At 43.3% G+C, this 21,278-nt stretch overlaps 1 protein-coding gene across 4 annotated transcripts in view; it reads left to right on the top strand.

The window, feature by feature from the left end:
- TLE1 (TLE family member 1, transcriptional corepressor) overlaps positions 1-16,646 on the top strand; it is a 105,070-nt gene extending 88,424 nt beyond the window's left edge. For 2 of the 4 annotated variants that reach the window (XM_032164367.2, XM_032164365.2), the window contains exons 15-20: positions 6,999-7,248; positions 9,267-9,514; positions 12,477-12,624; positions 14,642-14,792; positions 15,781-15,857; positions 16,000-16,646. In XM_032164367.2, the coding sequence (XP_032020258.1) occupies positions 6,999-7,248; positions 9,267-9,514; positions 12,477-12,624; positions 14,642-14,792; positions 15,781-15,857; positions 16,000-16,107 (982 nt within the window). In that variant the 3' untranslated portion in view covers positions 16,108-16,646. The remainder of the gene's footprint in view (positions 1-6,998; positions 7,249-9,266; positions 9,515-12,476; positions 12,625-14,641; positions 14,793-15,780; positions 15,858-15,999) is intronic. The other 2 variants (XM_032164370.2, XM_032164368.2) reach the window with 1 other exon arrangement.
- Positions 16,647-21,278: the final 4,632 nt, after the last annotated feature.

The following is a 21,278-nucleotide window of genomic DNA, read 5'->3' as shown; positions in this document are numbered from 1 at the left end:
TTTTGCTTGGATAATGCTCGTTTTTGTCTGTAGTGATAGTTCCTTTGCTGGAATTTTTTAGTTTAGCTTTGAAATAGCAATATATTAAGCCTCTTTTTGTTTTACTTTCCATCCAAGAATTTCTCCATTTGTATCTTTGTCCTGTTTTGGAGCCTTGTTCCTGCCCCAGCATGTTGAGAAGTTTGGAAACGTGTAATTGATAGAGGAAGTTAGGTCCTAGAACTCAGAATCTTAAATGTTGACTTTGGCTGGAATACTTCCTCATTTATCAACTTAGGTCATCTGTTTCTTGTTTTCTTTGTTTGTAATCTTCTTTTACATATCCATTTTAAGAAGTTTGGTATTTGCCTTTTTAAAAAAAATGAAAATAGAGTGTATGCATCTAAATAAGGAAACAAAGAGTCCCCCAACCTAATGCTTTGAAGTTTGCTACTTTCAAGTTAGTTGTTAATAAAGCCCTCTGTTAATGCAGAAATGCTGTCTTCCAAATAAGGTGGGAATTATACCCTGTTCTGCATGTTTTCTATTTGGAAGAATACACGAATGGCCAAACTGGGAAAATTTTGTAGATGTTATGGGTTAGATGTGCAGACCCTTAAAAAAAAATGACAGAGGAAGGTTTTACCCATAGCGGGTAAATTATACTTTCTTCTAAAATCATAGAATAATAAGACTGATTTTCTTATGAGCCCCATGTCACTATTCCTCCCAGCCACGACCTTGATTAGTTTTCAGGCTAAGAGTATCCTCCGGAACCATAAATTACATTATTCTCATCCATTCTATAAGGAACCCGGTTCCCCCAGCCCCCACAGTCACACTCACGATGTCGACATGCCTTATGTTGCTCATGTTGTGTGGGGTAGGTATCTTTGTCCTGGTGGGTCCCACGTTATCCCTCTTGAGGGGATAACGTCACAGATAGTGCTGACATGGAAGCTAAGGTAAAGATTAACAGCTCCACTTTTGCAGCTGGGCTGAGCTGGAGTTGGTCTACCGCTTACTAGCTGGGTGGTTATGGGCTAGTTACTTAGCCTCTCCTGTGCCACCTTCCCTCATCTCTAAACAGTAAGGGGATAGTGAGCCCCTTCCTGTGACGTGGCAAACAAAGGTTGACTGTATTGCGCTTCATAGTTTTCTTGAAGTACTTTCCCGTGTGGCTTCATTACTTCACACCTCAGCAGTCCTGTTCATAGGCTAAGTTTTGTCAGGGCACGTTGTAAAAATGGGGAAATGAGGCTCAAGTTGGTTAGGCATGGTGCCCACGTGTTACTGGTCATTAAACTGAAGCAATTGCTTGTGCCTTCTGACTTCTTGCACTTGACTGTGTGGGTCCCGCTTTCCAGGGCCCAGATGCAGGATGGAGCTTGTTCCATGTGACCTCTGGTTGCTTCTGCCACAGCTTGCTTGGGAAGGGCCCAGCATCCACTGGATTTAGCTGGCTTAGGGGAAAGCTATGGATTTCACTTCATTATTGTCATTGCTTTCACTGTCTTTTTTGTGGTCTAAGTCTGCTCTCTAGAGACTGCCTTTCCCCCTTAGGAAAACTGCTACCATCTCTTAGTGACATTTGGTATAATTGCTAGACATTGCCTGGGAAAAGTTGGCTGGCATAACTCAGGGGCTTAGAGAGGAATGCCCACCTTATTTTAGCAGATTTTCCTTACCAGGGCAACTTTTCCTCAATATATAAGTGATTAGGTAACAGTAGACAGCTTGTGGTGTTCTGATCCATTGATGAAGTGCCGGCTGGCGAAACCTTCTGCCTACCCCTGAAGAACGCTGGAATGGGAAAGACATAAATGTTCACCGCATGAGAAATACTATTAGAGAGGTTAGTAGGAAAGGTTAGGACCCTGGGAAAGAATCATCAAGGCTGGGGAGGTCATGGCAGGCAGAGGGAGGGAGGAAGCGGCGTGTACTTGGGAGGGAGGCGGTGCTATTCTAGCAGGAGGGAACAGTTTGTGCGCAACTTGGAGATGTGACAGCATGTGATATTTTAGGGGACTGGCCTGTTGTCCTACGTGGCTGGGAGTTTAAGGTCACATGAAATAAGACTTGTTGGCACTAAATTGTAAAGGGCTTCATGAGCCCTAAAGAGCTTGAAGAGTGAATGAAGGTTTTTGACACGATCGGATTTTTGATCCTTATTAATATAGCTAACAATTTCACATCCAGAGTGCCAAGTCCATAGGCAGCGGGGCTTGACTGCAGCCATCATCTCCGGGGTCTGTGGTTCTTCATTATTGTTTACTTGATTCTGCCACTGCAGTTCCTATTTCCAGGAAACCAACAACCCTGTAAACACCTGTTTTCCTTTGACCACAGAACACAGCATAGTTTTATTAACAGCAGCCTGGTCTGCTAGGAAAAATCAACCTGCCCCCTTGGAACACAGTCTTGTTTTCCAGTTCACTGTGGCTGCGAAGGAGCCTGATGGGGACTCTTTGCTTTTAGTTCCTTCACCTCTGCTGTGTGCCCAGTAAATGAAAAGCCCCCTGCTCTTAATGGGTTTTTATTTCATTCACTTTTTACATCTGTGAAGTCGACTGGGCTTTATTCTTTTCGATTCTCACACCAGACTTCAGAATCAGAAGCGACCCTGATCTGTAGGAGCTTGATTCAGAAAGCTAGGTGGGGGCTGGGGCTCAGTTCTGAGGCTTTCTGAGATGCAGGTGGGCTTCGCTGTGTGGCCCCTAATGAGGGATCCAGGACTGACTTTCTGCCCTGCAGTTTGCCACGATTCTATCCAAACATCCATCTCTACGCTTTGGGCGTTTGTTCTAGTCTTTGCCGAGTGCCATTTCCCCCACTCTCACCTTTGATGACTTACAAATTTTGTGTTTTTTGTTACCTCGTCACTGCCCTTGTGCTTTCCTGATCCCCACCCTGCGTCTTCCTCCCTTTCCACATTCCCTGACCCACATACTTGTCCACTGGTTGAGATAAAGCCCTCAATTCAACATATCTTTACTTGGCTTTTTTTTTAATTCGTGGAGCTGCGATAACAATACTGTCATTTACTGAAGACTCATTGCAGGTGTCAAGTGCTGTGCTAAGTGTTTTGCAGCTGTTACCACTTTAATCCTTACAGCAATCCCTGCGACCTCTATATTTTATTATTCCTATCTTATGGATCACAAAACGGACACACTCTCGACTGCAGGCTGGCTGATTGGCAAGACCGCAGTTGATGTGGCCAGAGAACCAGAGAGAGGTTCATTTAACAGCAAAGTTTGGGCACTTGAATTGGCTGTGGACCTAATCTAATGTGTTAACTGGTTAACAGCCTTCCCCTCGGCTTTCTCTTGAATAAGTAAATGAATCCAAACTTTAAATATTGGAATACCATACACACACAGAAAAGTGCATGAATCATACGTGTCTAGCTCAGTGACTTTTCACCAAAGGCAGCCACCTGTGTAACCAGCCCTTGGATCAAGGAACAGAGCAGGATCATTGCCCAGAAACCCCTCCCATGCCCCTTGCAGTCACGAAGGTTAACCACCTCCTTGATTTTCAATACTGCAGATGAGTTTTGCCTGTGTTTGAAATTCTAGAAATGCAGTCATTTCCATGTCCATTATTTTGTATCTGGCTTCATTCTGAATTCAGGTGTGAGCGATATTGATGAATGCTCACTATCTGTTTATGTATTCCTCTTTCTGATTGGTTTTACTTTTCCTACTTCCTCAACCAGTAGAGAAAGTTAAGTTTCCTTCTGGGATCCCTTCACCATTGTCATGATGAGCCCTCATTGTGGCCTTTTATTGAAAAAGCTCTGTTATTATTGTAGGTGAATAATTTCCTCCCCTGGTTTTTCCCTTCCAGTTGATCCCTCCTAAAGACTCATCCGCCCTTTGTGTTGCTCTGGTGTGTGTTCATTTGATTTGGCTCTCCAGCACTGCGGGCAGCACCAGATTCCTGCGAGGCCCCCTGTGACTGATGTATTAACATCCATATGGGTTTCCCGTGGGATGGATGAGTGTTCACAGCTTCTGACAGCAGCTCGCTGCATTGTGAATCAATTTTAAATTGCCTCCGTTTGATGATTGCAGGCCTCCTGTGCAGTTTAAAGAAGAGGACACCTGGGAGAGAAGTGGGTGTCTTCCAAAGATCAGTAGACAGATCTCCCGTCTGTTACTCAGTGCATCTATTTAATCTGGAACATTTAACTCTATGATAAGCAGGCTTCCAGTTGGAGGAAGATAAAATTTCCTTTCTCTGAAAAATCTGAGATTGCTGAAAGGGTGCCTCATGGAAACCTGGCCTTACCTGGAGGTGCCCAGCTTGATTTGTGGTACACAGAGAAAAACTAATCCTCAATATGTCATTTCTCTCATAGCACCGAGATCTTTGAGAAGCAGTTTCTCCATCTTAACCACCATCCTTATAAATCATGTGCAACTCAATTGTTTTACTTTTATTTTTTTAATTATTATTATTTTTTTTTGAGACAGAGTCCCTTTTGCCCAGGCTGGAGTGCAGTGGCGCGATCTCGGCTCACTGCAAGCTCCGCCTCCCGGGTTCACGCCATTCTCCTGCCTCAGCCTCCCGAGTAGCTGGGACTATAGGCACCCGCCACCACACCTGGCTAATTTTTTTGCATTTTTAGTAGAGATAGGGTTTCACTCTGTTAGCCAGGATGGTCATGATCTCCTGATCTCATAATCCACCTGCCTCGGCCTCCCAGAGTGCTGGGATTACAGGCGTGAGCCACCACGCCCAGCCTCAATTGTTTAATTTTATGGAAATTTACTTGTCATTTCTTCAGTATCACCTGGCTATTTTTTTGTTGTTTTTGGACCCAGAGCATGGAGCCTGATTCTGAGTCATAGAACTTGGCTACTGGACTTTGTTTGTTGAGCATTCTTCAAAGCCTAGAATTCTTGTAGGACATGAATAGACTTAAACTCTCATAGTTCTGTGGCAGTCTTCAAGGGCAACAAAATGCTATTTGATTATGACTCCAAATATCCCATAATAAGTGGCATAGGTTCCTGTTCAACTAACTATAATGTGCATGTTGAAATACCATGTGGACTCGATATATTGCTAAGGACACCAAATAATCCTGTTGGATAAAAAATGAAATTGAGTGGTTTGGTGATGTGAGAGCTTTGAGCTATATTGTTTTTATATGTGTATTTATTTCCCAGGACAGTCTCCATGGTTCCCATTATATGTGCTTATTCATTCAAATTAAGAGTAACATTAAGGATTTGGGCCAAAAAGCTATTTACTTTTAGTTACTGGAACCAATTTGCCAGCAGATAACAGATTGAGATTGTGTCCTGTGGTTGAGTGGAGGGGAAGTTTAAAAGTCTTCATGTGTCTGATGTTTTGCTTTTATGGAGGGAAGATAATAGCATGCATTTTATTTTCAAGCAAATGTATGTGGGTTTTAAGTGCAGGGTGGTAGAGACCTGGCATAATCGGTTTTCAGTTTTGTGCTTGCTAAGTTACTTTACAAAATTTGAGTTTGTATTAAAATGAAAATTTAAGCTCTGTGTTAGTACTCATGGTGTTTACATTATATTTAAAGCTGCCAATGACAAGCTCCAGAAAGGGCCCAGACATTCGTGAGGGTAATGGGAAGGAGGAAGCAGTGCATACTTCACTTATTGTTTATGGTTTGAACTTCTAGCTCTCCTAGTGATTTCAAGTTAAGAAAGTGGAAGTAGTGGTCTTCAAAGTAGAATGTGCATATATATATATATATATTTTTTTTTTAAGATGGAGTCTCGCTCTTGTCACCCAGGCTGGAGTGCAGTGGCACGATCTCATTGTTCTCATTGTTCAACTCCTATTTATGAGTGAGAACATGCAGGGTTTGGTTTTCTGTTCCTGTGTTAGTTTGCTGGGAATGATGGTTTCCAGTTTCATCCATGTCTCTGCAAGGGACATGAACTCATCCTTTTTTTTATGGCTTCATAGTATTCCATGGTGTGTATGTGCCACATTTTCTTTATCCAGTCTGTCATTGAAGGGCATTGGGGTTGGTTCCAAATCTTTGCTATCCAGCAATTGATTTCTGTCTTTGAAATCAACTTGTGGCCCAGAGGGGCCATAGGAGCACGAGTCATCTTGCTCTTAGTTCAGGCAGTGGGAATGAAGAAGAGAAGAGGGCAGGTATGCTCTCTCCCTATTTATTTTTTTAGAGCAGTTATAGGTTCTTGGCAAAATAGAGTGGAAAGTTACAGAGAGTTCCCATATCCCCCATCCCTCTCCTCTCTTTCAAGTTCAGAACTTCCTCAAAATGCCATCTAACAGCTTCTTCTTATACCTCATTGGTCAGAACATAGGCAAGCCAGGGTAAAGGAGAGCGGAGAAGAGTAGTTTTTTAGCTGGGCACTTTGCTGCCTTGTGGCTTTCCTAACCAAGGTAGGCAAGGAAGATTGTTGAGTAGGAAACCTAAAATCTCTGTTTAAAGCCATATAAGATAATCTTATTTTCTCTTCCTTAAGCAAAAGAAAGTTGAAGTCCAAACCATAAACTGGTATTTTTAGAAAGCTGTTTTTTGGGGGGTTGTTTTTGCTGTTGAAATACACTATCTACTCTGTTTAATTATTATTAGTTCTTAAGGGCTTCATCTTTAGCAGAGAAAATAATCATTTAAAATTATACTAAGAAATCATACAATTACACAAGATACATGGAAGGAGGTATTTTATGTTCATTTGGAAGTACATTAAGTGTTTTATAATGAGATTTGAGGGAATGCTTTACAGAATGGGTAAGAACAATTTAAAACCTTTAAAAAATTTTAAATACAGTTCAATATATATGTCATTTGGTACACGCTAGATTTCTGCTATTAATTATTTTAAATTTGCACCATCAGTAAATACTTCAACTTGTATTGATTTCAAAGGAAACTATACAAGAGAATCTTTCCTTTTTTTCATCTTTTTCGTAGTCGTAGCACATTGCCGAGATAACGACTGCTTCCTCTGTAAATGTGTTTTGTGTCTTCTCTCCAATTGTTTTTCCAAAAGTGCATACTCCTTCCACGTTACCGCAGACGGTCAAATGCAGCCTGTCCCTTTTCCCCCCGACGCTCTCATTGGACCCGGAATCCCCCGGCATGCTCGCCAGATCAACACCCTCAACCACGGGGAGGTGGTGTGTGCGGTGACCATCAGCAACCCCACGAGACACGTGTATACGGGCGGGAAGGGCTGCGTCAAGGTCTGGGACATCAGCCACCCTGGCAATAAGAGTCCTGTCTCCCAGCTTGACTGTCTGGTGAGTGAACAGGAACTGGTGCACGAGGGCAATTTCTCCCTGGAGATTCAATAAGGAAATAGCTGTGTGGGCCTGGGTTTTATTCCCATTATGAGGAAATAGAAGCCCCTTCTGTTTCCTGTGTTGGGTATTTAACCCCCTCGGCTCCCCGTTTAAATGCGAAGGTTTCGTTTGTTGCTGTTGTACTGGCTAAATCCCAGAGTTGATGGATTTCTTTTTAAAAAATATTTTACAGTGGTTTACAGAGGCTGTCCTTGTGTATGGATGTGTGTTACAAAAGAGAGTTTCCCATTTAATGGACAAAAGCACAACTTGGCCTGGACTCTGATCCCTGCCATCCACTCAGTTTTTAATTGACCTATAGCCTTTAGATAAATACAGAATAGTAAATATTTGATAAAATGGCATAAAAACCATTCTGAACAGGGTCTGTGTTTTTAAGGGAGACCTGAGAGAGCTGGTTAGGTTTTATGACCTTAACTTCAGGAAAGGGTTAAAGGCTGTCACTGCAAAGAGCCGGGGCAGCCATCAACGAAAGAGAGCAGTGAGAATGCTTTCCCAGAGTACCTAAGCCACATCCACTCAGAGCCTGAGAATACCATTTTGCATTTTTCAGGGACATAAAACAGAGCCTGAGAATACCATTTTGCATTTTTCAGGGACATAAAACATGTTGGGACATGTTCCGATCTCTCTCTCTCCTTTTTTTTTTTTTGAGACGGAGTCTCGCTCTGTCGCCCAGGCTGGAGTGCAGTGGCCGGATCTTGGCTCACTGCAGGCTCCGCCTCCCGCGTTCACGCCATTCTCCTGCCTCAACCTCCCTAGTAGCTGGGACTACAGGCGCCCACCACCACGCCCGGCTAATTTTTTGTATTTTTAGTAGAGATGGGGTTTCACCGTGTTAGCCAGGATGGTCTCGATCTCCTGACCTTGTGATCCGCCCACCTCGGCCTCCCAAAGTGCTGGGATTATAGGCGTGAGCCACCGCGCCCGGCCATGTTCCGATCTCTAAACTATAACCCCAGGATTTACAGAGCACATACCACTGGCCTTAAGCAGACTCCGAGCTGCCCTGCCCTGCCCTGGCGTGGTGTCTGCCTGCACTCTGCTGTTGCAGATGGTGCCATGTACCCACTGCCTGCCTGGAAAATTGTAGGGATTATGGAGAAAGTGTTTCCAAAAAGCAGAGTGGCAGTGTTTTTGAAACACAGACTTTTTTAGAGTAGTTATTAGTGCATTTAAAAAAAAAAACCAAATAACTTCAAAATGTCTTCATTCATGAAATTCGTATTTAAATATGGCCCAATATTCTATAGCAGTAGGAGTATCCTTTGTTGAAGTCACGTGCTTAAAGTTTCTTTAATCTTTGAAAGATAATCCATCGTTAAAAGCATGTGAGCAAACTTTAGCCATATCTGCATCTTTCAGGGGTTGATCATGTGAGGGGCCCCCCACCCCCAGCCCCTTCATATGTGTTGGTTTTGATGGGAAGATGCCTGCTTTTATCAGGTTCTTTGGCCTTTGCATTGAGGGACTTAAATATAACAGCAGCCACATGACAACCTGAGAAAGAAGCTCTGGTAAATTCTTAGCAAGAATCCTTCTGACTAATGAGGTAATGTGCTAAGTATAAAGAAGACCGAAACATAGAGGGTGGGCCTGCAGTTTCCAAGAGGTAAATAATGCAGGATGATGAGGTAGATTTATAAACTAGCTTGGGAAAGTGGTTTCTTCTCAGGGAACTATGTGTACACCTGTACCTCATACCTAGATAGTTTCAGCTCTGTGACGAAGGACACCAGAAGCAGTTACCTAAGCTCCTGTGAATTTGTTTTGTTTACTATTTTGAAGGAGACAGTTGTACTTGGACCCCCCAATCTTGACTAGAGAACTCTTGCTCTGTTAGAGTGTCCATGAAATGCCACTCTTAACTCAAAAAACCAAGACTGCCATTAGAGAACATGGTGCTATGATTGCTCGGTAATTCATTATAGCAATGAATTATGTTTATTTTACAGAACAGAGACAATTATATCCGTTCCTGTAAATTGCTACCTGATGGCTGCACTCTCATAGTGGGAGGGGAAGCCAGTACTTTGTCCATTTGGGACCTGGCGGCTCCGACCCCACGCATCAAGGCGGAGCTGACGTCCTCGGCCCCCGCCTGCTACGCCCTGGCCATCAGCCCTGATTCCAAGGTCTGCTTCTCATGCTGCAGCGACGGCAACATCGCTGTGTGGGATCTGCACAACCAGACACTAGTGAGGTGAGCAAAGATGGTCATCTAAGGAGGGGTTCGCTTCTTGAGCAGCTGGGCCTATCACCTCTGCTTCTCTCTGGCTGCCCGCAGCCCACACAATAAAAGCGTCTTGAATGCCAGGCATGCGGCTAGGTGGTGGGGGAACAAAGACAACTGTGTTGCTGCCTTTGGGGGGCTTACAGTCTTGCTACTATTCCTGGTGTCACTGAGACTTTCTATCTCCTTAATGTGCCAATTCTTCAGCCCACATACAGACTCCAAACTTATTCTAAAAATATTTCTGGCTTTTGCCAAGGGGTGGCCTAATGTGGATTGCACGGCAGCACAAAAGGCCCTTGATACTAGATGTTTTGGGCTTTGGCTAGAATTTGGTGCAGACAAGAGCCAACTGATAAAAGATAACAGAAAATCAACAAAGGGACATGAGAAGAGGAGATTGTATGAATTTTGCCCACAAAATGGTTTTAAAGTATCTCAATAATGAAATAGGAGACCTGCCCAGGGGTGGTTCCACCCAGGAGCCCACAGGGCTCTGCCTGGCGTCCTGGCATCCGCCCCGTCACCATAGCAGCAGCTGCAGTTCTGGTACCCTTGTGTCTCTCCTCAGCTCCCCCACCAAATGCCCCCTTCAGAAGTCAGTGCTTACATCAGAGCTGTTCTCAAAAAGTCTTTTTAAAGTAAGCACGAATGAAACATGAAAGGTAAAATGAGCATGTGTTTTACTCTTGTTTCATCTTCGCTGGGAAGCCATCCCTGCGGATGGCGCAGTTTGGGGTCTGTGGCTTGTTTGGTAAGTCCCTTCTCATGCTGTACAGAGAAGGGACGGGCTCCAGAAGTCATCATGACAGCTCACGCTCTTCAGACCTCCGCTGTAGAAATCCATTAAGTGTCATTGAGCCGGGCCTGGTCCCTGTGTGTGGGTGACAATGCGGCAGTTACTTTCCTCTTCTGTTTGCTGGGTAGTGTAGGTGAGCAAAATGGAATAATGGAGCCAGAGCCGAACGCCCTCTCAACCTTTTATCCTAGCAAAAGTTACTTGTTTTTTTTTCTTTTTTTTAAAACTCCATAAGTAGCACTTCCAAAATATCAATTCTAAGCACTTTTCAAATATTCCTCCACTTAGTCCTCATAACATCTGTCCTGCTATTTGCCCCATTTTATAGATGAAGTGCCTGAGGCTCAGAGAGGGTAAGTTACTGGCTTCAGGTCACACAGTCAGATGTGGCGGAGCCAAGTTGAGGCCCAGGCATTCTGCTGTCTTGTCTATGCTCTGAACCCTTGCTCTGTGCCGGCTCCTGGGGAGTAAATACCTGTTGGATAGAATGGGGTAACGTCTTACAAATCTTTCTCTGGACCGCCCACAGGTGGCTAGTGGCTGCCGCATGTAACAGGGCCATGTACAGCCTGTTGAATGTCTTTGTATCCACTGTAACCCAGCACGTTTTGAACAGTCATAGGATGTGCCTGAGAGTAGTGCTGAAGTATATGGATGGAGGGAGGGCAGAGGGATGGGGGAGCAGCCGTCAGGTACTGTATGTCAGCAGAGGAAGGTGTTTTCAGTCAAGGAGGAACAGCATTTAATGAGTTAGAAAGGTCAAAAGAAGTCAGAGCGTCACTGGATTTCCAGAGCTGTTTGAAGGGAAGAAAAGCAACACTTTCACCAAGTGAAGCAGGGACTGCTCCAGGCCTGGGTGTTCTGTGGGGACGTCTGGGAAGCAAGTGGAAACACTGGAGGTCCACCTGCATGGCCGCAGGAGAGAGGACTCAACTTGGATCCTAAAGTGCAGAAGTTGGGGATGGCTTGCAGAGAGACGATTTTGAAAGTCATGGTTCACGTCTTGGCTTAGAATTTAGGGCAGTAGTGGTGCTTTTTCCTTCCCTTGCACTCTTTAAAATCCAAGCTCAGGTTAAAAGTTTGGAGCTCTACAGGAATGATAAGGTGTGGGGATCCTGGAGGAAGAAACAGCATGGTAACTTTCTTCTTGGTGTTGAAATTCCCACGCAGTTCTTTACTGGATCCCGCCTGGTTCTGAGGCTGGGTCTAGACTTTGCTCGCCTTTTCTGGCCGCTCCCCCACCAGCTCCCTCTCAGCATGCAGAACTGAGTCCACCAGTCACCGTCCCTGCTGGGGCTTACACTGACCTCTCCTCAGCAGCTCTGCTAGTTGCCTTGCACAGCATCTGTGCTCAGCAGATCCCTGTTGGCTGATCGTTTCTGGTGGCGATTTTTGAATGAAGCACAAGGTTCTTTAAAGAACAACCTTGTGCTCCGCTTGGAGGCAGAGTCTTGCTGAGGTGCCCATGGGTCTGTCTCAGCAATTACCTCTGTCTCTGCCCAATGCCTCTGAGGTCAGGAGGCCGGCATGCGTGACCCTTTGTCTCTGGGAGTCCAGATTTCCTAATGCAGGGCTGTTTCTAACACAGAAAGCAAGGTTGAGTAAATACATGAGCTCATGCTCTGTTGGCACGTAGGGCATTGCTGTGTTGATTCACTCATGGAAACAGGAATGCTTCTGTACACCCTGTGCTTGTAACGTCCCCATTTCTTTCTCTCATGGACTCAGGCCTGCATGATTAAAGAACAGACCTTTATCTTTCCATAAGGAATACAATTGGGATTTTGTGTGTTTGTCTTTTATTTTCTATTTAACAATTAAACACTTTTCCAGACCTGGAAAGAATTTTACCTTCCAGATGGATTTGTCAGAGTAGCATATTTAAGTTCTGGGTAGTGACCTGCAGTGGCATTCCATTTCTTTAGCACTTGGATCGTGAAAAAAGGGAAGGACAATCGCAGGTGCTGTTTCCCCTCCTCCTCGGGGGACGGTTAGTTTGATCTTGCACATCAGCAGACACTGGCGGGATGACACACACACACGCACACACACAGGGTCCAAAACTAACAACACAACAGTGTTTACCTTGAGCTCTGGCAGGAAATCATTATTCAATCTGGTTTGTTTTATCAGGCAATTCCAGGGCCACACAGATGGAGCCAGCTGTATTGACATTTCTAATGATGGCACCAAGCTCTGGACGGGCGGTTTGGACAACACGGTCAGGTCCTGGGACCTGCGCGAGGGGCGGCAGCTGCAGCAGCACGACTTCACCTCCCAGGTAACTGAGTGGCTTCCGCCTGCCCCCAAGTCTGGGAGGTGGCTGGAGTGTGTCTTCCTCCTCACAAGCCTCCCTCCTTACCCTAGGATGGTAGTGGCTGGACAAACAGATCAGGGCTGAATTTGAGGTAACTAATTTAAAAACAACGACCACTACCTCCTCCTTCACCACCCTTGCCCCTACCTTCCCCAAAACTCCTAGAGTGGTTTTTAGAATCCTGCAGGTTAAGGCGTGTTCTGTGTTATATTTACATATGAGTTTGTTTAAGGGATTTGTACAGTGAGGAATGTATAGTTTTCCTTCAGCAGTGTTTGATCTGTGGCACATATTCTCACCATCTAATGCTGCAGGAGTAGATGATTTTTTGATTCCCAAATAAACAGAACTTGAGAAATCTGCAGAATGTCACAAAGAGTAAAGTCACAGCTGCTCTGAAAGTTCATTTATTTTGCCTGCACCAGAGAGCTTAAAAAAATGTACAGTACCTCAGTGATACCCATTTTATTCCTCATCCTTTAAAAAATGAACTTGTGGCTGACTAGATTTGCAGACTTTTGAAATAATATATAAATTGCAACTTTGTAGATTGTGAAAAGTATTTTGATGTTCAGTGTCTGAATGTAGACTTGTTTTGGAAAAAACAGTGTTTGCCATTTTAAATGCTTTCTGGTGGTAGAATTGTTCTTTTGATCATGACTTGGCATTTTTTTTTACCTTGTTTTGTAATAAAAATAATTCTACTCAGAAAACTAGGACAGAAACAGAAAACAAGCATATACACTTCTAAATTTCATATTCCTATTAACATTTTGTTGAGTTTCTTAGAGTCTTGCTGTTTTCACCCTTTCCCAACATAAGCAGGATACAATTTTTGTTCTGCCTTATTTTTAAACTTCTTGGAGAAATTCTCAAATACATATGAGTACAGCAAATGTCCAAGCATTTATGAAAGTACAGAGAATTGTACAATAAATGCCACATGCCCATCGCTCAGCTTTAAGTTATTTGGCCATATGATAACTCTCATTCCCACCCCCAAACACTGGATTATTTTAAAATAAATTCCAGCAGCATGTCATTTTATCCATAAGCACAGTCATGCACCATATAACCTTTTAGCCAAGGACAGACCACATATGTGACAGCGGTCCCTTAAGATTATAATACCATATTTTTACTGTACCTTTTCAATGTTTAGATGTATCTGGATGTACAAATACTTCCCATTATGATACAGTTGCCTACAGTACTCAGTACAGTAACATGCGTTGCAGGGTTGTAGCCTATGAGCGATAGGCTCCACTATCTAGGTGTGTGTAAATGCACTCTCTGAAGTTCACACAATAAAGTCACCTAACGAGGCCGGGCATGGTGGCTCATGCCTGTAATCCCAGCACTTGGGGTGGCTGAGGCAGGCGGATCACGAGGTCAGGAGATCGAGACCATTCTGGCTAACATGGTGAAACCCCATCTCTACTAAAAATACAAAAAATTAGCTGGGCGTGGTGGCAGGCCCCTGTAGTCCCAGCTACTCGGGAGGCTGAGGCAGGAGAATGGCGTGAACCCAGGAGGCGGAGCTTGCGGAGAGCCGAGATCGCGCCACTGCACTCCAGCCTGGGAGACAGAGCGAGACCTCGTTTCAAAAAAAAAAAAAAAGTCACCTAACGACACATTTCTCAGAACGTATCCCCCTCGATAGGTGATATATGATCATATTTCAGTTAGTGTCTCTAAAAGGTAAAGCCTCCTTTAAAATGTACACATGAATGCCATTATTATTAGGAATCATTTCTTAATGTTATCCCAAAGGACAGAGGGGTTCAAATGTTTCCAGTTTCCTAAAGGTTTTGACACTTGGTTCATCTGCATTAGATCACTTGCTCTGTGGACCTCCCTACAGTCTGTACTTGGCTGATTACTTCCCCCCATTCTTGCTATTTCCCCCTTTTCACATTGCGTCTTCCCTTCCTAAGTGTATCAGGCAGAATCATGAGTGAGCCTGTCCTGCTCCTTGCAGATCTTCTCCCTGGGGTACTGCCCCACCGGGGAGTGGCTGGCAGTGGGCATGGAGAGCAGCAATGTGGAGGTGCTGCACGTGAACAAGCCCGACAAGTACCAGCTGCACCTGCACGAGAGCTGCGTGCTGTCCCTGAAATTTGCTTACTGTGGTGAGTTCAGCCGAAAGGAAACTGGCGGCCGTCGATGGCCCAAATGGAAAACGCTTCTTAAAAAAATATGGTAGAGATCATATCTGGAAAAAATGTTGTTCTCCGAGCAGCTGGATGCAATAATTCTATTGTTTTAATATGCCCTTCAGAGCACAGCAATGTCTGTTTCAGTCTGTTTTGCTAATTTGAGAAAAGTCAGCAGGCAATGTAATTGCCTAATACAAGGTTTGGACACAAGTTTGTTTTGGGGGCGTTGGGAGACGACAATGAGTTTCCACTCTGAAGAGGGGTGGGTGGGAATTTATTGAAGAATGGGGCAGGGGCAGTGGAAGTCATTATGAGCTAGCCATGATGAGGAATTCAGAGTTAGAGAAGCCGATATTTAGATACATCCAGACACTTAGTTACACTCTACCGTGAGGATGAAGAGGGAAGAAGTTCATGTGGAGACCCTTCTTGTGCACTGCAGATGGGCAGATATCTGTTCACAGGATGCATAGATGGATGGACGGACAGATGGATGGGTGGATGGATAGATGGATGAATGGATGGATGAGTGCCTATCACTTATTGAGCATTTTTATTCATGCTATATGATGTGACTGGCATTTTACTTAAGTTGGATGTTTAATCCTTTAATTCCCATTAAAGATGGGAATCTTTAATCCCATTTTATCATGAGGAGACTGACTAAAATAGAACACATTCTTCATTGATTCTATATTTGAGGGTTACCGTGTGTTGGATATGATGCTACTAGTCCTGTATCCAGTGACTAAGGAGGCTGACACTTCTTAGATTATACCCAAGATCACTGATAAATCACTGAGGAGCCCAGATTAAAACCTCTGTTCATATCATGGACCAGTCCTTAGGGCATGATAGTTCATACATGAAAAATGTTCTTAGTTTGATTAAGTCCAAGTTGCTAATTGTATAGTAGAAGTTTTAACCTTGTGAAAACTAGATATTCCTTTGCTAATTCTAGGTAAATGGTTTGTGAGTACTGGAAAAGATAACCTCCTCAATGCTTGGCGGACCCCCTATGGAGCCAGCATATTCCAGGTGAGTAAGTGCTCCTCACCTAGATCCACAATTTGACCACAGTGTCGCCTTTGAAACCAGGAGTGAAGGTGCCTCCGAGGGAGCCGGGCCCCTGAGTACCGTTGTTCCACATTAAACACATGTCCATTGTTTTCTCTTCCAGTCCAAAGAGTCCTCGTCAGTGCTTAGCTGTGACATCTCTGTGGATGATAAGTACATAGTCACTGGCTCAGGGGACAAGAAGGCTACAGTCTATGAAGTCATCTACTGAAAACATTATGTGGTTTAACGTTTATAGTTGAATTGGGCCAAAATGTTTCGAATTTGTAGAAATAGAAAAGTTGTAACTTTAAAAGAGAAAAAAAATTACAAACACCTGTTTCCAAACCTTGACACAAAACTACTTTGAGTCTACAAAGAGGAGGCGACAAGTCCATCAGCAGAAAGTCACCTGTCTACATAGACCAAATTGAGCACCAAGGCCAAGCGGACAGAGGGGCCATGGGTTGTAGGATTGAGGAACGGAATCTGCTGACTCACGTGACAGCCCATTCTTTCTTTCTGGGTGATCTGGGGATCACCCCTTGCCCAAGTGTGAGATTACCTTTCTATTCCTTGCAGTTCACCTCACTTTCCGTCCTTTGTAGAGCAGTGGTGTCTCCAATGAACTTGTTTCCTGGTTTTGCATCTTGTGAAATGTTTTTTTGTATTTTTGTTGAAGGTTAAACATTTGTATAAATTGTAAATATATTTGGTTTATTACAGTAAAGGCTTTAGTACCAATAAGTGGTTTCCCTTTTCTTTCTTTATTGTTTTTTATTAAAGCTTTGGGATCATCAATGTGGGTTTTATAAACAAAGATTATACATTTGTAGAGGAAGTTTTGAATTGCACTGCTTATTTTATAAATATATTTGGTGGTAGGCTCCCATTGCATTAGAACCTAATCCTTCACAAGCTTGAGTTACTGGGAACTCAAGACTAGGAATTGTGAGTAATTGAAGGTTTACTAATGACAGTTTTCTTTAGGAAGGTAAAATTACTTCATCAAGATTTGTTCTTTTGTTATGATACTATTGTGATTCAAGGTCACAAATTAAAGCTCTACTTTTTTCTGGTGATTCATTGAAAGGCAAAATATTCCTTTTTCTAGGAAGGCCCAATCTTTTCTTTCTTTTTTCCCTTTCTCTTCCTTTCTCTCTTTCTTTCTTTCATTCTCTCTTTTTTTTGTTGTTGTTTAAAGATTTGGGTTCACACTGTTTATTACCCAGGTTGGAGTGCAACGGCATGATCACATCTCACTGCAGCCTTGAACTCCTGGGCTTAAGCAATCCTCCCACTTCAGCCTCCTGAATAGCCGGGCTAATTTTTTTTTTTTTAATTTTTATTTTTTGTAGAGGCAGAGTCTCACTTTGTTGCCCAGGCTGGTCTCGACCTCCTGGCCTCAAGTGATCCTCCTGCCTTGGTTTCCTAAAGTGCTAGGATTAAAGGCATGACCCACTACATGCCAGCTTCAGTAGTTTCAAATCTGTATTCTCTCTCTTCACAAGCTTCACTTGGGTTTTGTGTTATGATCTATGATACACAGAAAGCTGCAGAGTTCATTAACCTGTAAAAGGTGGAAAGTCAGCTGGTTTTGTCTTCATTAATACTTATTTGGTCTATTATATTAATTTACTTAAGCCAACCATACCCAGCACTTCTCCCCATTTTTCTCATTAAGGCCCTCCCTGCAGCTCTAGCCATTATTATCTATCATTAGTCTTTGGTCTTTATCTTTGTGGACATGCTTTTACTAATTTGATTAGATGAAATCTGTAATCCTGGGCTTTTAATAAGTTACCATCCATGTTTCCTCCTGAAAAAGCTACATGGCTCATTTTTTATGTACTGTTATACACTGTTATTTTCTATTATTTTATAAAATAATAGCTAATAATTTTAAGGCAGTGTTCCTGGCTGTTTAAAAATAGCACCTAAGGAATTTTTAATGCTCTTGTGCTCTTATGATCCAGCGAGTTGTTGGCAGTTTGTCTTAATATTTTTCATTTGTTACCAAGACCTTGTTCTTTATATATTCAAAAACATTACTTTGTTTGCTTTTTGCCAAAAAAAAAAAAAAAAGTTTATGTACTGAGTTAAATATTTTCACTTCTCATTAAGTGAATGGCAAACCCCCATTACTAAAGCTGATTTTGCCGTCATCCTTTCCTGGTATAACGAAGTAGCTTTCTATCCGACGGACTCCGATGGCTTGTTAATGGAGTGTTTATCTTTTCTGTTCTCTCTCCCTCCCCGCCTTACTTCCCTGTTTTCTCTAATACCAACAATGAAGTAGCTTAAAGACCATTAGAGTTTGTCTCCCTCCCACCTGCGACCCAGGGACCCAGGCCCACAATGCGGCTCTGCACTTGGGAGGCCTCTCTATTTGCCACCACTTCCAGCCAGCAGCGGGGAAAGAGCAGAAGCCCAGGGAAAGGGATGTGTTTTTAAGCAGGTAACTAGAATTTGTTCCACCACTTTTATTTGCCAGTCCATCGGCAGCGAGTTTATCACATGATGGCCACAAGGGAGACTGGAAATGCGATGTCTTGCTTTGCAGCCATATGCCCGTAGAGAAGGGGGACGCATGTGTGTGAGTTAAAGAGATACTCCTGTTTTCTGTTATTGGATTTTCTCCCTTCATTTTCCCTCATACTTTATAGTTCCCAAACTTGTGACATTCTTTCTGTAACGGGATTTTTCTGAAACTTTTTATCAACTCGTAGATCATCTTGAATCTGATGAAGCCACTTCTATTTGATTTTGGAAGAGGCTCTTGACTGTGTTGGTGGCAAGAGTCCTGGAGATGACTAGTGCAAGCCCAGCTGCAGAAGGGTTAGAGTCTTAGGAAATTGCCCAGACAATTGTTTCCCACTTGGAAAATGGGAACAGCAAAAATTGTGTCTACCTTTCAGGGTCTGGAGGATGGTGGTAGGTATGAGAACAGGGTTGTGAGTGGTGACTGTGTCACAAATGCGAGTGCAAGTGGGAGAGCAATTTCTTCCTAAGCTGTGACCGTAGGAGTCACCACTCCTGTCCCCCAGGAGACTGGAATCATGTGATTGCTGAGATCCAGTAAGCCAAATATTTGTATACCTTTTGCCCTGAATATGGGTTACAAAGTAAGTTTCAACAAATTCAGATTCTTTGGTCACCATGTGCCAAGAGCTATGTGGCAGTTTCACATATAAAAATGTCAGAAGGTGGTTATCATTATCCTCATATAACCAAGGGTCAGGTAAGCTGTGTCCCCATGGCCTCACAAGACAGACCAAATGCAGGTTCTGCCATGAGCCTTGTCTGTGTTCTTTCAAATTTCATAGAGTGGGCTGTGATTTTTTTGTTTTTTGTTTTTTTGTGTTTTTTTTTTGAGATGGAGTCTTGCTCTGTCACCTAGGCTGGAGTGCAGTGGCACGATTTTGGCTTACTGCAAGCTCCGCCTCCCGGGTTCACGCCATTCTCCTGCCTCAGCCTCCTGAGTAGCTGGGACTACAGGCTCGTGCCACCATGCCCTGCTAATTTTTCGCATTTTTTTTTTTTCAGTAGATATGGGGTTTCACCGTGTTAGCCAGGCTGTTCTTGATCTCCTGACCTCGTGATCCGCCCACCTCGGCCTCCCAAAGTGCTGGGATTACAGGCGTGAGCCACCGTGCCCTGCTGAGTGGGCTGTTAAGTTTCGTTTTTCCCTCTAGTTCTCCAAATTCCCTCTTCATTTCATTTTAAAGATTTATAATTTGTGGCTGGGTGCAGTGGCTCACAGCTGTAATCCCAGCACTTTGGGAGGCCAAGGTGGGCAGATCACAAGGTCAGGAGATCAAGAACATCCTGGCTAACACGGTGAAACTCTGTCTCTACTAAAAATACAAAAATTAGCCGGGCGTGGTGTCGGGCGCCTGTAGTCCCAGCTACTTGGGAGGCTGAGGCAGGAGAATGGCGTGAACCCGGAACCCAGGAGGTGGAGCTTGCAGTGAGCCGAGATCACGCCACTGCACTCCAGCCCGTGCGACAGAGCGATACTCTGTCTCAAAAAAAAAAAAATTTATAATTTGCACAGTTCCCTTAAGTAGCACTCCTATGTAATATTAGGTGTGTAAATAAGTTCGTGTTCACTAATTTATAAACTAATTTATGTAAATATTTGTTTTCCTTGTTCTTTACCAACAAATCATATATATTTAATATTGATGTTTTAAATCACTCACAGTCTTTACTCATGCCTTGCATGTATGTTTCTACCATGTAACTCATCTATGGAATTGGGTTGAAAAATCAAAGTCCTAGTGAGATTGGTTTTGTAATACTTTTTTCATAGCTAGATGTTTCTAGCACCTATTATATAATAAGGACAAAATATTGCATCAATATAATTACCATTTATTAAGTTTCTGTTGTTTGTGAAGTGATAGGGTAGGGGTTTGACATAAATTCTAATTTTTGTGGTGGCTGATGGATGGGATTTTGATGGGCTCTTTTAAGATATGACTGGTAAATAGCAGCTGCCCCAAAGCTGAGAACACTCATATGGGGATTTTTATTTTTATTTTTTTTGTGTATTTTTTGTAGAGGCGAGGGTTTCACCATGTTGGCCAGGCTGGTCTGGAACTCCTGACCAAGGTAATCTGCCTGCCTTGGCCTCCCAAAATGCTGAGATTTCAGGAGTGAGCCACCATGCCCAGCCCATATGGGGATTTTTTAAATTACACCTTTGCTAATAGTTTTGACTTTCCCCAGATTTGCCAACAGATCAGAGAAAGGGATCCGATTCTTACTTTCAGCATGTTGTTTAATTCCCTCAAGAGACTGCTGCCTCTGTCATCATGGGAAGGAAGTTGAGTGGTGACATTTCAAACTCTCTGCTCGGGTGCGTGGATTGTTTACTTCTCAAGGATGTCCTCTCTTCACGTGGCAGTGACATCATCAGATCACCACAATTTCAGGCTTCCCTGAGCAAGATGAAGCTCATATAAGGGTCATTTTCTGCCCCGGGGAATTTATTATCCAGATATCCAAAGCTTTTTTGCCTCATATTTTAAACTAGGACTTAATAAGCAGTTAAATATTTTGTTCTTAATCAGGTTCATGTTTCTGGAGAAGTTGTCAAACTTTTGTCTGCATCAGCATCACTGGTTGAAATTCAGATTTCTGGACCCCAGTCTCAGGGTTTCTGTTTCAGTAGGCCGTGTTAGAACCCGAGAATTTGCATTTTTAAAGCGAGTTCCCAGGTGGTCCTGAGACTGCTGGACTGGGGACCACACTTTGAGAACTGGTGATCTCGCATAATAATCTTTACAACAGAGCCATCAATTTAATAAACAGAGAGTATATTAATATTTCCTAAAGACTGGAACCCTCAGTATTTGAGAGTTTGAGGCTGAAGATTAAAAGGAAGATGGCAATAAA

The sequence above is a fragment of the Hylobates moloch genome, unplaced genomic scaffold (genome assembly GCF_009828535.3).
Source record: "Hylobates moloch isolate HMO894 unplaced genomic scaffold, HMol_V3 SCAFFOLD_10, whole genome shotgun sequence".
Classification (NCBI taxonomy): Eukaryota; Metazoa; Chordata; class Mammalia; order Primates; family Hylobatidae; genus Hylobates; species Hylobates moloch.
The sequence above is the reverse complement of the archived record's forward strand: the minus strand, read 5'-3'. Positions and strand labels throughout refer to the sequence as shown.